The sequence below is a fragment of the Stegastes partitus genome, unplaced genomic scaffold (assembly GCF_000690725.1).
Source record: "Stegastes partitus isolate 25-593 unplaced genomic scaffold, Stegastes_partitus-1.0.2 Scaffold1018, whole genome shotgun sequence".
Taxonomy (NCBI): domain Eukaryota; kingdom Metazoa; phylum Chordata; class Actinopteri; family Pomacentridae; genus Stegastes; species Stegastes partitus.
Genome location: NW_007578749.1, coordinates 36,079 through 51,371, shown reverse-complemented (window position 1 = coordinate 51,371; position 15,293 = coordinate 36,079). Strand labels below are relative to the sequence as shown.

Below are 15,293 nucleotides of genomic sequence, written 5' to 3'. Positions count from 1 at the left end.
CACAGTAATAAAGCAGTAAAATGAATCCCAAAACATCATATATCATAGTTAAACACTTACACAGAACATTTTACTGCAAAACAAATACTTTTTGCCATTTTAATTTTACTAATATGTATATACTTTCACTTCAGGTTTTAAAGGCAATACTTTTTGTAGAGTATTTTTCATAATGTGATATTAGTCCATCCATCCATTATCTATACACCGACTAATCCTCACTACGGTCGTGGGGGGCTGGAGTCTATCCCAGCGACTCAGGGTGAAGGCAGGGGACATCCTGGACAGGTCACCAGTCTATCACAGGGCTACACTTAGAGACAGACAACCAAGCACACTCACATTCACACCTTCGGACAATTTAGAATCACCAATTAACCTCAACATGTTTTTGGACTGTGTGGGAGGAAGCCAGAGAACCCGGAGAGAACCCACGCTGCACGGGGAGAACATGCAAACTCCACGCAGAAAGATCTCGGGTGTCCTCATTGGGACTCGAACCTGCAACCTTCTTGCTGTGAGGCTAACCATTGCTCCACCTTGCAGCCCTGTGATATTAGAGAGAAAAAGAACTGAATATTTCTCACACCTCTGATAATTTGGGATTTGGAGCATATTGTTTGGTTGGTCAGTTTCAATAAACTGAACTCATTATGTGTCGTGACAAAAATGATTAAATATCTAAAATTCAGTGGAGATGTCCAACTTTTTATTGATAAATATCTGCATAAAGCTTTTTACATTTTGTACAAAAAACTATCAAAGACAAAACACTGTTTTGCAGAACAAAACCAACAGTCTGTCAGTTGTGGATCTTCATCCAGACTGATGGCAACCTGATTGCTGCTGCTCTGACTTCCGCTGAGATGTCCACACCCAGTGGTGCCCTGCAACGCAACATTTACGTGAGCCAAAGTTGATTTTACTCAGCAGTACAGATAAAAAGACCTGAATACTTTTGTTTTGTATCTCAACAGTAAGTGACATTTCTTGTATTCAGTGGTGACTTACTTTGGCTCATAGCGAACATCTACATCTGGAGGCAGTATCCCCTTCCCTTCTCTCAGACGCTCGACACCGTTCCTGGTTTAAAAAAAAAAGAGATTTGTCTAACATGAGCAAATATTAAATCAGACAATGGGATCTGATTCACTGTTAAAGAAGTTTTTTAAATGAAGATCCTGACATTACTGTGTACACACCATGCAATCATCACTCCGTTGTCGGTGCAGAATTTGGCTGGAGGACAGACCAGGTGTAGTCCCGTCATCTTAGTGATAATGGACAAAGCCTTTCGGATATACTGATTGCTTGCAACTCCTCCAGACACCACCTAGAAAAGAGGATTTACGGAGGATTTCTTTGAATCAAAATATGTATCAATTAAGTTCTGATTTATAAGACAGTTGTTATTCTGTGTTATTCTCACTGTCACCGCATTTCATGAAAAAACTAAAAGCCACAATGTGTTAGTCTGTCTTCTTTTAAAACACCATAAAACAGCTGGGCACTGTGGTTTGTTATTGTTTTTTTTTACAATTGCTAAAATGACAAAAACAAAAAGTGCATTTGTTGGGGATTATTTTCAGGTGTGGATTAATATATGTGGTATACCATTACGGCTGAATTATTGTTGACAATGAGAGGAATTTTGCCGACCTTATCCCCTCAAAGGTTAATCTACATTGAATTATGTTTCTGTTGCTGAAATTTGCCGCCACCAGTCATGTATAATCTTACTGAAAATTTGATCAAATTTAAACTTAACCTGCTCGAAAATGCATTAAAACCTAATAATGAAATAAACATGCCCAATCTAATATTGTAATACCATTTTTACTGGTAAAGTTATATCGAAAATCTTGGTTTATTTTCCCCTCAAAACTAATAATAACTACTGTAACACTTTTGACAGATATTGTAATATAAAATCCATTGTAAGCCCATAGACTACAAAAATCTTATAGTGAAAGAACGACTCTTAGGATAAATTGAGCACCGTGCAGCCACATACAGACATGAGCAGAAACTCAGCGACAACCAACAGCCTCCTTATATCAGTGTTAAGGGTCAGCAGAAGCACTGCAGCAATCTTAGTTTCACTAATTAAATAAAACACAAAGTGAAGAAAAGCACTCACCAATGTGGGATTTCTTGACGGCAGCAGACTGTTTGCCATACAGAACACGATGGCACGATGCGTGCGCTTTGCAAGATGACAGGCAACGGTGTGCTGTGTGGCAGCTGCAATGTCGTTCGCACATGACAACAGTGTCCCCTGTTCTACACCTGCAGAGGGAAGTTCAAGGGAAAATATAATTTGTTGTTAGTTGTGCATTAGTAGTTCATGTGATACATAGCTGTCATTCATGACTATTTGGGTGTTTGTGCATTTTCATACCTTCCTCTGCCTCTTTTTTCACTATAGTATTTGTAATTTGAGTCCGCAGTCCAGCAAAAGAAAAGCAGCAGTCATAGGCTTGTCCCATTGGTGTTCTAAAAGGGAACCGTCCTTTGTCACCGTCCTTTGCTAGAAGCTCTATAGCTTGTCCTCCACTCAGCCTGGAGCACTGTGGGTGTTTTATGAGTGACAAACGTCTGGCCACCTGCAAATCCACAACAGACCACTTAGGTTTTGTTTATGATCACAGTTTGAACATCAGGAGCTTAAACTTAAATGTTAGTGTTACTTTATCCAGTGTCTCCCCTGGAGCTTCATCCAGCGTGTAACCCAAAAGCAGAAAGTCATCGACACCCCGAGCCACAGCGAGAAGTGAGTGACCACCAGAAACGAGCAGGACCAGGAAGGGGAAGGCAACGGGCTGAAGCATCCTGACAGTCAGGGCGTGGGCTTCCATGTGGTGGATGGGGATGAAGGGCTTGTTGTGCTGTCTCACAAACTTCCGGCTGAACTCAAGGCCGATCCCCAAGCTCAGGGCCAAGCCTGGCATCACCGTGGTGGCCACAGCAGAGAGCTGCCCTGGGGTCACGCCGCTCCTCTCCAAAGCCTCCTGGACCACACGGTCTATGTTTTCTCTGTGAAGCTGTTGAGCCACTGCGGGGATGATGCCACCAGTCCTACAGCATTCATGAAGTTAAAAAAAAAAGTCAAAACTAAACCCTGAACAGTAGCAACGATCTTGCTATGTGACCCCAGCTGCGACACCCACCTGAGATGAACTTCTTTCTGTGAATGCAGAGACTCTCCCAGTATTGCACCCGTCTCGTCCATCACAGCAGCTCCAGTGTCATCACAGCTTGTCTCGATGCCTAAAACCAGTCTGGAGCAGGAGGCTTTTCCACAAAGACCAGTGAAGCGTAGTGTGTGTCTAAACTGCAGCAGCCTCTGCACACGTTTTGCAGTTGAACAGAACATGGTCACGAACCTCAAGTTCGATTTACCAAGGAAATTACTTGACTTTCATTCTGTCTCCAATGCCGTCTCACTGTGTCACATGTAAATAATTCCGTCCACGGCCAGCTTGTAACCTTTCATCAAGTGCAGATATCCAGCTAAAAGACGTCACCAAGAAGGTAGACTAACAACTTTAAAGTATAGGTGCCCAATTTGCACCGCTACAGAGCCACTATTTGAATAATCGTTTGGAAAATTAGGCATGGGGTCCAAAAAAAATCGATGTGTTTTTTTTGGACGGACATTTTAGTCAGCTGCACAAACCTACATGCATGGAATCGCACGACTCGGCTTTTTTGACGAAACGGCATTTACCTCAAAATATTGATGTCGAATGAGGTAAATCTGATTTTTTTGGTGTGTCTGCTCGTGTTTAAAATTGAAATTTTAAAGTATTTATTGGGAGCGACCCCGTCCAATTGGCGCTTTTAACAGAATTGTTTTGAACGTAGCCTTCTTCCGTGTAGTAAGACGTGATGCCTTCAGGCTTTCAAAAAAAAATGTCGTATCTCTGATGAAAGCGCACAATAACCTTAAAACAGGGCAGTGTGTTGTTGTGAGAAATGGTAGAGTTGCCTGCACATTTCCAGAAACAGCCAGTGTTGTAAATAAAGGCAACATATAAATTTAGCATTGCTGAAATAAAAAGATGATGCTAACATATGTGTTGTATGTCACGGTATCGTTAACACAGGCGTCGGTTACTTTAGGGATTCGTGTAAAGAAACAACACTAATAAGCCGTGGTTTAAAGTTTAACTGTAGTAATGTTTCTAACCACAAGCAATTCATTTGGATTTGAGTAAAATGCTTTTTACCCGTGTGAAGCTCTTATGTACTACAACCATAAACGCACCATTGCGTTTAGTTGTACATTCAGAGAATTGGATTTTTCTGTGTTTTAGGTGAAAAGAACAAACCTGTATCGATTTTAAAGGTGTCAGTGAACTTGTAACTCATCATAGTATCTGTGTCAAGCTCTGTGTGTACTGTATTGGGTGTAGGCACGGAACGTGTATGAAAGGTGTGAGGAAGCTAAAAGTTGCTAATGCTATCAACAGAGCATGCAACAGTGCGACACTGAAGTCGGCTTCAGATTTGGTATTTAAGTGAAAAGTTAAGGGGAACTAAATTTAAGTCTCTGGGCGATGGATCTGCAGTTTTTTCATGTTGTAATAATGTAAAACAATGTTATATATTCTAGAGAAATCCTTAACGATGTCTAAAAACGTCTTTCAAATGTTTGGAAGCTTTGTTCTATTTGTAATACCATAAAAAAACTGCTTTTGTTGCCACGTTAGACAAGGCTCAGATCACAAACCACTGTAATAGACGGGTCAAGTCTGGAAAAAATCCTGTCGCTGATTTGTAAAATATTCTATTTGTGAAAATGGAGAGACTTAACCTCTTTTTTGCACATAGACAAGACTACTGTAGATAGGGTCCAAAAACCACATCAACAGACTGACCAGATGTGCACTAGATTATGCCAGAGAGACTCAAGAGTCTTTATACTGTAGTCTCTGATTTGTAAAACCTTTATTCTGTTATTGAAAATGCAAAAAAGGGAGATTTTACTGCTTATGATGCGTGTATACCACATTAGACCTGATCCCGATTTCCTACCACAATATATAATATCCTTTTTTGCATTTTCACTCAGGGAATAAAGGTTTCACAAATCAGAGACCATATTTTAAAGACTCTTTAGCATCTCAGGAAAAATCTAGTTCACATTTTAACAGTCGATAATGATTAGATCTTTAGATCTAGACCTACTGAAGTCTATGTGCAACAAAAGCAGTGAAACTGCCTATTTTTTTGCCTTTTTAAAAATCCAATAAAGGCTTTACAAATCAGATGTAGTCTTTTTAAGACTCTTTAGCCTTTTTTGCTTAATTTTAATCTCGATATATTGGTTTTATATATGGAACAGGTTAGGTGTAGTTGACATGCATCAAAAATACAGAACTTTCTACTTCTTTGCAGTTCACAAACCGAATAAAGGTTTCACAAACCAAAAACTGTGTTTTAAAGACTCTTTTGCCTCTGTGGCATAATCTAGGGTAGATTTAACCAGTCTGCATATAGTAATTTTTTAATCTGGACCAAGGATAATGTGGTATACCAGCCAAAAAGCAGTGTAACTCCAATTTTGTTATTGCATTTTTACAAGTATAATAAAGTTTCACAAATTTGAAAGTGGGCTGAAGACAGCATTTAAGATCAATCTTCAACATCTAACGCAGTTTTCATTTATAAATATTTAACTTTTCCCTTAAATGCTGAATCTGAAGCTGACTTCAGTGACGCTGCAACAGAAATGCCTGGGATCACATGGTAAGAGGACTGCTGCGGCTGATGAGGGGGTCCTGCAGCTAGCACATACAGTATATTCAGTTCTTAGTCTGTTACTGGATAGTCTGCACATCTTAATACATGTCTTAGATATTTTAGTGAGATGTCTAGTAGTTGTTAACTACAGCTGCGGTACATATACTCCCTGCTGTTAGCCACTGCCAGATGTGCCACCATTAGCTTTCCTTGACTTGGGTTTTAATAAGCATTTCATGTTAACTTTTCCAAAGGAGGCATGGAACACCCAACTTGCATTTTGGAGGACTTGAAGCAGTTTGTCGTAAGTGACGCCCCGCCAACAGTGTATTACATCCCAGATTTCATATCAGAAGATGAGGAGTCCTTCCTGCTGCAACAGGTGTATAGGTCTCCTAAAACTAAATGGACTCAGCTGTCAGGCAGAAGGCTGCAGAACTGGGGCGGGTTACCACATCCCAAAGGCATGCTGGCAGAGAGGATTCCTGACTGGCTCCACGCGTACTGTGAAAAAATTTCCTCTCTGGGTGCGTTCAGTGGGAAAACAGCCAATCATGTGTTGGTAAATGAGTATAATCCAGGAGAAGGGATCATGCCCCACGAGGACGGGCCCTTGTACCACCCTACTGTCACCACGATCAGCCTGGGCTCTCACACCCTGCTCAACTTCTACTCACCTGTTGGCAGCCAGGAGGGCGACGTGCTGCAGACAGAGGAGAACCGCTACCTGTTCTCCCTGCTGGTGAAGCCACGTAGTCTTCTCATCCTACAGGATGAAATGTACCAGCGACTCCTTCATGGCATTCAGGGGTGCGAACAGGACACGCTGACGGACAAGGTGGTGAACCTGTCTGCTGCCGGGGCGCTGCCAGGGGAGACACTGACCCGAGGCACCAGAGTGTCGCTGACCATACGGCATGTGCCCAAAGTTATGAAGACGAAGCTCATGCTGGGGAAGAAATGAAAAAAAAAAAAAGACATGATCTTATTGTTCCACATTGCCACTGACCCCACAGCACCTGATATACATGGGAGTCTGCTAGAGTGATTATGTGTCTATGCTAAATTAGTTTAATCTAAATATCTGTGGATTCATGACGCTGTTAGTGGCTTTTCCATTTGTTGTCCAAGGCAACAACGCATCTGGGGTTGCAACTCGAAATTATTCCAATTATTGATTAAATGCTTGAATGTTGTATAAGTTTATAGAGTCAAGCTATCAAATATCTATGTAATAAATAACAACAGAAGTCCAGGCCTAATTAACAGCGCTCAGAATGGCACCTTTATACTTTATACTACTCTCATCAGCAGCCTAAAACGATTTATTTTGATCAGAAAGGCAAGCATGAGTTTGCATCTGTGAAGCTGTTATCACACAAGTTTCTTTTGTATATTTCAGTTGTAATTATTAATCAAGTGTCAAAAAACAAGAAAGATTTATGTTGACGTAATAAATACTTGTTTTGCTAATACATACATGAAATAAATCCAACATTATAATTTATGTATGCATTCCTTACTTTATGGACTTAATCAGAACTCAACTATTCCATGATATAATCAGCTGATGTTGGCTTTATATGTACCAAAATATGCACATAGTGAGGTAGTTTGGAAGTAGTGTAGTTAACATTTTGTCCACCAGGGAGCACTGACAAGCGCGTTTTTTTTTTTACTGCAAAATGTATTCTGTGCACATTTTAAGAGCTCCTTAGACAAGTTTGAAGGGCCCCTCCACAGATTTTTACACATTATGTTCAGTTCACCTGTCATGAGTGCTAATGGAACAGATTTGTGCCTTTTTTCTCATCAGTTTACGTATTGGAAATGTTTTTATCTATGTAAAGAAAACACAAAATTCCAACACTAGGTGACAATTCATCATGTAATGGAATATAATGCAGTTGTTGAGTGTCATGTTGCTCGTGACAGTGATTGAGATGCATTATAAGAAAGGAAAAAAAAACATTTTTGGAGTTTGAGTCATACAAAGGATTAAAAGTCCAAATGCTTCATATGTCAGAACTGCATAACAGATGCTGGCTCTTTGGCATTTCTTGTGTTTTTAGCCGCTACTGTATATTCTTCTACATGGTTTGGAAGGAGGTGAGGTGCAAGGTATTTATTTGGCTGCACTCAGCAACCTCACCACTAGATGCCATTAAATCTGACATACTGCATCTTTAAATTATTCATTAGTCAGTGTATCAACCTGAAGTCTTAGGTATACTCGCTTTAAGACACATTCCATAAATGCACAGTAGGTACTATCTGCTCATGCACACCACTACAGAGCATGTGCATTATTGTCCCTGTACCGTATTCTGTTCAAATACAAGTTCTGGGTTGCAGAAGGGTCTATGGGGACTCTTGCAGACTTGGGGAGATGATGAAATGTTTGCCGTGCAGATTGTCACATACTTGTAGTTGTGGAATGTATGAAACTGGCCTTACAAGAGCACACTAAACTGATGCAGTACCTCTTCAATGGCTTCATACCAACCTGGCTGAGTAATTTATGAGAACTTAATTCTGATTTGTTGCAAGTTCACTGCTACCTTTTGAAGTTTAACTGGCTTGTTCATGTTTTGAGCAACGTTAAAGAATTGAATGAATGTCCTCTGGCCAAAAGCTGTTGCATTATAGACCAGGCCTGAATTGTGTCCAAGACAGGGGAAAGGTTTTCTCATCATGTGCTCTGTCCTGCAAATGTGCTGACAGGAGGACACCAAAACAATGGAGCCACAGATGAAACGCTGGAAAGGGTCAGCGTGTGATGCCGACTCCTGGGTTGCTTATCCTGTACTGTCAGATGAGCAGTCACAAGACGTCGAGCTGATAGAGGCATTTGCTGCGCCCATTGTCAACAAGAAAGAGACGTCTCAACTTGTCAGGGAGCTGAACAGCCTCTACCCGCTGAATGGCCTTCAGCACATCAAGAGGGTGCGGGCACGCAAGGAGAAGGGGAGCCCTCACCCTCTGGAGGTGCTGGTGTGCCTCGTCAGCGATGCGCCAGACATGAAGGTGGTCAGCGTCGACTCTCTTCTGCCTGGAGTTAAACCTGACGGATTAGGTGAGCCTTTTGTGGTTAAGGTTCCTGCACGTGCCCCCCTGACCCGACCCCAGTTTGAACTGGCGAGCCAACACTGGCCTACATCCTTCCATGAGGACAAACAGGTGACGGTGGCCCTGAGAGGAGAGCTCTTCAGCCCCCCTCAGAAAGCTGTGATGCACATGTACATGATGTCTGCCGTGACTGCTGCCAAAGCTGGAAGGGAGTTGGGGATGGAGGCGGTCGGGGCAGTTGTGGTCGACCCAGCGATGGAGAGAATCGTTGCGGTGGGTCACGACTGCAGAGGTGACCACCCCCTCCACCACGCAGTCATGGTCTGCATTGACCTTGTAGCTCGGAGTCAGGGTGGTGGATGCTACTGTTTTGACAGTTACCCTGCTTGCCAGTTTACCCCACCAACCTCGAATATGTTTCAAAACGGACCTGATTTAGAGGCAGGTTCTCAGCCATACATATGCACTGGCTATGACCTCTATGTGACCAGAGAACCTTGTGTTATGTGTGCCATGGCGCTGGTGCACTCCCGGATTGGACGGGTTTTCTATGGGACGGGCTCTGCTGATGGGGCGTTTGGGACGAAGTTTAAAATCCACGCACAGAAAGATCTGAACCATCGCTTTGAAGTGTACAAAGGAGTGTTGAGCAAGCAGTGTGAAGATCTTAGCAGTTTGAATGACCACATCAAAAAGGACAGCGGACAGTAACAGGAAGTGTGTGTTTAATTGGTCATTTACTAGAAATTTTGAAGATCTTAAGAAGCAAATATTTTACATTAACATTTATTTTAAATAAAGTTTTATTCAAGTGGTTCTTGCATCGTGAGTGTGTGTACTTACAGAAGGTTTCCTATCTTGGTGCTGACTTCCTTTAAGGTTACCTACGTAACTGCAGGTTCTACAGCCTATGGTTTGTAGCCGTTTCCTCCGACTGGAAAATACAGAAATTGCAGCTGACACTTTTGAAACATCCGCCACCTGCAGATTATGTGTAACAGTTGATACATGATTTGTTTTTTACTTTTTGCATGTGAGGATTAAAGCTAGAGTATTGGGCTTTAACATATTATTGAATGTTTTATTCAAGCCTTTGCCGGTCAAACTCACACATTGATGATTAAGTCTAAGAGCGGCAAGTAAATCTTTGTATTTCACAGTGTATTGCAGTTTTGAAAGCAATGCTTTTTACATCAGCCAACAATTAGTTTTTTAGGGCTGAAGAGAGGCGCAACCATAGCAACAGAGACAGAGTAGGCTTCAGCGGTGGCTTCATGTTGGGTAAATGGAATTGCAGCTAGGGGCAAAAACCCAGGAGGCATCAACGGTGTTTTAGTGTTGGTGTGTTTAGTGTAATTACACTCACTGCCAGAAGGGGGACACAAAAGGTTAAACATTCACAGCTACTAAAACATGAATATTGATTGTTCTGTAGTGGCTATTAAGCACACACATACAATTACAATTCAGCTTGTGGAACAAAATTGGAGACACTGTTATTATATTTGTCCTATGGAGGACTTGAAGTGTAGGTCAAGGACTGCAGGAAACACTTCTGCAACTTTACTGGGTCTGGATTAAGGCGTCCCCTTATAATAAAAATGTTGAATGTGGAATGGGACTGTGTTTGTCAGTTGGCAGAGTCTAATTTTCATTCACGGTTTCATTTCACTTGTGAAATGTGTTATGTAACAGTACTTCACCACTTCATCTACCTCACACTGCCAAACACAAAGTGCACAAAGTTCTGATACGCCTTGATTTGGCAGTGTTACAGCAGGTCAAAGGTTACCAAGGATTTTGTGTTGTCGAAGTGTATAAAATAGGTCAAATGTAAAACATGAGTTTTCCGATATGTTCTCTACATATTTGTAAAGTTTCCTGATAATCCCTTTTTTCTTTCTATATTTGCCTTTATTTGATAGTTACAGTAGAGTGTTGGGAAATGTGGAGAAGCAGAACAGTATATACACTGCTTAAAGGTATTTGTGCTTATATGTTATGTACCCAAACTACTCAGGTATCGGGTCAGCCAAAGTTCCCTGATAATTCTGAGAGAATCCTCAAAATATGACTTTTCCTCTGTGCAAAGTACTAGAAAGCCTCATGACTATCCAGAGAGCCCATAATGACTGGGAACCATGCAATAAATAGCCGTGAGATGCAGCAGCTGGAGGGCACAAACATTTTAATAAGATTAAGAACAAGAAATATCAAGTACTATGAGCGATGGCCAAACAAAGCAGGACTAGCTGCCTTGATTATAGCAAAAAGTCATAATCTAAAGACAGCAGCTACATGAGTGTAAGTTTATCACAAAGACACTGTAGATCTCCCTCAGTAAACACTTTAAACCTGACAACAATAATTTGTCTCATTTCTACATACAGGATTTTTTCTTTAACATACAGGACAAAACATTCACAAAAAAATAAACTGTACAATGAAAAAAGCCTGCTCCGTTTTGATTGAGCTACAAATGAGCAATGATTTACATACCAAGGAAATCACGCTAATAAAGAGAACAATTCTATTCTTCACTCAGCATGAATATGTTTGACACCCATTACAAAATGAGAGTGTACCAATAAACAGTGAGCCACAGGCTCCTCTCCTTACAAAGTAAACATCTTTGAAAAATACATTTGGAACATCTTTGTGACTAGAAACAGACTCATACTCACAATTTGTGTCACCATGTGAATTGAGGGTAAAGAAAAGAAAGAAAAATTAAACTCAACCAAAAGCCTCACTGATGCCTGGGCCAGCCCAGGTCTATGCAGGCCAAAAATACATCATTAAATATTCACATAAGTTAGTAATGCATATGGCATCCTGTCATCTACAAATGTCTCCTGTTTATTTTTTAAAACATTTCATCTTAAACCTGATATATCTAAACGACAACAGTGGCCTTTACACAAACTGTATGACTTAGTACACACATCGGCGGTACAGACTACACAGGAATTAGCTTCTGTTGCTGAGAGGCACACCATTTACAATAACTTAATACTTGTTGATACCGAAAATTCTCACTCCGTGTAGTTGTGGCAGCTTCGGGATCAGGACGCTCAATAGTGAAGCAGTGTTGATGACAAAGTGTGTTGTGTCATATTTTGTGTAGAAACTTGCCAGGAAGTATCTGTAGAAAAGAACAGATGCTTTACTTCAGAAATACATCAAGAATTCCTTCTTGCTAAAAGATAAAAACTGTGACATGAATTGTTACACGGAGTCTATAAATTGCAGCATTTCAATTTCCATGACTATTCCATGATATCTACAACTGCAGTCATCATCAAAATGTGTAACGCTGCAGGTGAATTCACTTTCTGGTTGCTAGAGTGCCAGATCTAGGATTTAGTTAAACGTTACTGTCATTGATCAATGCCAAAAATATGCATAAATGTTGAGACAGAATCATAGGATATAACACCTACAGTATGATTGGGGAGATTGTGAAGAACTTTCTAGATGAGGTGAACTGTACGCCGTAGTCAAGCTGTTCCCAGTGAGTAAGAAGTCTGGCTTTTCCTTGGTCAGGGGTCTCAAAAGGTGTGCCCTTCACTGCATGCATAAAGACATACATTCCCTGTGGAGACAAAAACATAGCTGAGTGTGTAAAGAACAAGACTGTAATGATAGACTGATTAAATGGAGTGGCCCTGTTGTTTTCATCTTTGTTTCTTCGTTGTAACATCATAAAATGTCAGAATACATTTGTTTTTAAAGTGTTTTGAATAATACAATGTACAAACAGCAATGTTAAAAACTTGTCAGAACACTTAGATCCTTTGCTTCAGGAATGCAAACTTACTATGTAAAGTCTCTGGGTGTTTACTTTCTTGTGACAAACTATAGATTAAAAACCACCAACTCTGGGTGTCTTTCTGTCCCAACAGAACCAAAATAGCTCAAGCCTGGTGCTTGTGCAGCTTAGGGCCTTGATAAACATGCATTAAAGAGCCAAAAAAAAAAGAAGAAAACTTGCATAAAATGACGTCTTCTTACTGCAAATTAAGTTAGCTATCTTGGGAATGACACTAATTTCTAATGACATGCCTCTGTGTCAAAACACTGGAATTCAGCTTTAGATGGAAAACCTTCATTACAGAGGAAAAAGTAATAAAACCAAAATGCTGAGATACAGCCAAGGCATAATCAGCACACTGCTGCTGTATTGTGGTGGAAAACAATAGGCTATAGTTGACCTTAGCCGTTACTGTTAATAGCCTTCCGTATTGGCTGCGATACACAATCCTTGTTAACTGCTTCGAGCTTGCGCTATTCAATGATATCACACACGTCCACTTTGTTTCTTTATTTGAGGCCAGCCATGTAACAATGAAAGGTCAGTTTTGACTACAGACCTTACGTGGTGTGGAGAAATCATTATAATAGGTCACGCATCTGGCTGTCACAAGAACAGCCTCCCCAAAATAGAGCGTATCTTAACAAGCTCACACAAGCGCAGGCACGGCACAGGATAACAGACACCCAGCTGTTGGCCTAAACATGCATGCAACCTTCAACTAGCATGAGATGCTAACAGCCTACTTAGTGGTATTGAAAATGTTATCCGAATCCCTGTGAAATCAACGTGCGTCATTGCTTTGGTGAGTGACTGTGTGCTGAATAGCCTAGTTTGTGGGTTTGGCTCAGGGACAATTCAACTTACAAAATTGTGTATGATATTTGTTAGAGTCCACACCACTGGCACGCTGAAGAAGGGTATGCTCAAGAGCACAATGTGAAGTATTCCTACACCGAGTGCATAGGTCAGCCAGATCCCTCGACTGTTCATCACCCGAGTGTTTGGGTTCACCTCACTGTGTGCCACACCCACATTCATTCTGGTCTGCAGACAGAAAACATCCACAAATCAATATTTCATTTATATGCATCTCATTTGGAGTTTTTCCCTATTAATGTAAATCTGTTTGACTTCATTACATCTGGAGGTTAAACATTCATTCTTTAATCATTGGTCGACTACATGCACTGCAAAAAGTTTAAAATGTCAGATCAATGATTGTGCCATTTACTATCATACAATTTCTAAAACCTACAGCACTGTACTGTGCGCACAATATCTGCAAACCTTAGTAATATCTTTGACCTTAACTGAAGTTGTGCAACATTTACAATTGCTTATATGATATAGCTTTACTTTCAGAATCAAATTGTCCCACCAAAGTGTCACTGGAGCACTTTGCCCTGCCTACGAGTCCAAATGTGATAACAGAAAAACAGCTTGTGCAATCTCGCTGAACTTTGCCCTCTGGCACACTTTCAGCTGCCAGACTGTACTTAAGAATTAAGACTTAAAAATAAATAGCCTAAGTTACAGTCAGTAAAAACAATTAGGACTTAAACACCACAGTCCCCACTAACTGGGTCCAGTGCATTCAAATTTTAAGCTGACACTTCTTTAACATGTATGTCATTGTAGTAATTATTGGCATTATCTAACATGTGCATGAGAAGATTGCTGATCACACTTAAACTATGATTCAGTCCAAAGGAAAATGAGCTTTTGCATATGGCAATATGACTGTAAGCAATTCTTAATCTAGTCAGTGCAACATTAGGCTTTATATATATGTTACATTTAGGTTATTGCTGCTCATGTCAGTCGACTGACACATATACAGATTCACATTAAGCAACAGATGGATCAGGTCTGACAATATATCTGCTAACAAGATCACTTACATGTGATAAGACAATAAGAGAAGTCCAATTTGACTTCAGTTACAAATAAATAATAGGCGATTTGGTGCTCAAGCTACTGTCACTGGCTTCGTCTATTTGCTGATTAATTATCGTGACTACAGCAAAATGCGAGCGTTAAACTAACTAAATAAAAAACAACCACACAATCAGATGAGTTGCCCTTCTTAGGGACGTACTGTAAACCGGTTCTGTCGATCGTACAACTTTGCCCTGATAAATAGATATGTAAACATGACACGTCCCTTGGACATTTTTTTTTTCGTTTCCAGCACATAGCCCGACCCAGCCCACCACCATCCACAAAACAAGTTGGTCAATGCGCAAGTAAAGACACGTTAAGTTACTCGAAAGTGCAAAACAAAAACACCCGCAAACGCAGCGTTGCAAACTTACAGGTAGTAGCGAGCAGTGGAGGTATTTGTAAAGACAAACTGCTGTGCACAGAAATGGTTTATCCCTTGTTGTTGTGCTCAGTTCCCCGCAGGCGCAGACAGCACGACGTAGACTGACCTGAGCGGAAGGAGACGTGGTTTCCAAGCTGTCAGTGGGTATTTAGTGCCTTAATTTGACTTCTCAGGCTGTGTCCCGCCTCCTAAAAGTCCCATGGAGCCGTTGGTTATGTCAAGGTTTAGACCACTCGGGTTAGCTTTAGCTAGAACCAGACTGTGTTTAGATTAATTATGACAATCCACTCCACGGCTGCTCACCAAGTATCCCCGCAGTATTGCACCTGTTAG

At 40.9% G+C, this 15,293-nt stretch overlaps 4 protein-coding genes across 6 annotated transcripts; 2 read left to right on the top strand and 2 right to left on the bottom strand.

The window, feature by feature from the left end:
- Positions 1–687: 687 nt before the first annotated feature.
- Positions 688–3,443, bottom strand: osgepl1 (O-sialoglycoprotein endopeptidase-like 1). The gene is made up of 7 exons (XM_008295069.1): positions 3,171–3,443; positions 2,691–3,078; positions 2,402–2,606; positions 2,141–2,289; positions 1,203–1,333; positions 1,012–1,083; positions 688–887 (listed from the first exon to the last, which is right to left on the bottom strand). The coding sequence occupies exons 1-7, from the start codon at positions 3,374–3,376 to the stop codon at positions 803–805; spliced, it is 1,236 nt and encodes a 411-aa protein (XP_008293291.1). The 5' UTR covers positions 3,377–3,443; the 3' UTR covers positions 688–802.
- A 222-nt stretch (positions 3,444–3,665) lies between these two features.
- Positions 3,666–7,255, top strand: alkbh6 (alkB homolog 6). Of its 2 annotated transcripts, none has more exons than XM_008295068.1 (2): positions 3,666–3,754; positions 6,006–7,255. In XM_008295068.1, exon 2 carries the CDS (start codon positions 6,008–6,010, stop codon positions 6,710–6,712), a length of 705 nt encoding a protein of 234 aa, XP_008293290.1. In that variant the 5' UTR covers positions 3,666–3,754; positions 6,006–6,007; the 3' UTR covers positions 6,713–7,255. The 2 variants fall into 2 exon arrangements, with proteins under 2 accessions (XP_008293290.1, XP_008293289.1); XM_008295067.1 differs by having other exon boundaries at positions 6,003–7,255.
- Positions 7,256–8,410: 1,155 nt separating this feature from the next.
- Positions 8,411–9,634, top strand: adat3 (adenosine deaminase tRNA specific 3). Its single transcript, XM_008295066.1, has one exon. It carries the CDS (start codon positions 8,488–8,490, stop codon positions 9,526–9,528), a length of 1,041 nt encoding a protein of 346 aa, XP_008293288.1. The 5' UTR covers positions 8,411–8,487; the 3' UTR covers positions 9,529–9,634.
- A 1,354-nt stretch (positions 9,635–10,988) lies between these two features.
- Positions 10,989–15,236, bottom strand: ormdl1 (ORMDL sphingolipid biosynthesis regulator 1). Of its 2 annotated transcripts, none has more exons than XM_008295065.1 (4): positions 15,067–15,236; positions 13,499–13,678; positions 12,261–12,412; positions 10,989–11,962 (listed from the first exon to the last, which is right to left on the bottom strand). In XM_008295065.1, exons 2-4 carry the CDS (start codon positions 13,670–13,672, stop codon positions 11,827–11,829), a joined length of 462 nt encoding a protein of 153 aa, XP_008293287.1. In that variant the 5' UTR covers positions 13,673–13,678; positions 15,067–15,236; the 3' UTR covers positions 10,989–11,826. The 2 variants fall into 2 exon arrangements, with proteins under 2 accessions (XP_008293287.1, XP_008293286.1); XM_008295064.1 differs by lacking the exon at positions 15,067–15,236 and adding an exon at positions 14,950–15,056.
- Between the last annotated feature and the right edge of the window lie 57 nt (positions 15,237–15,293).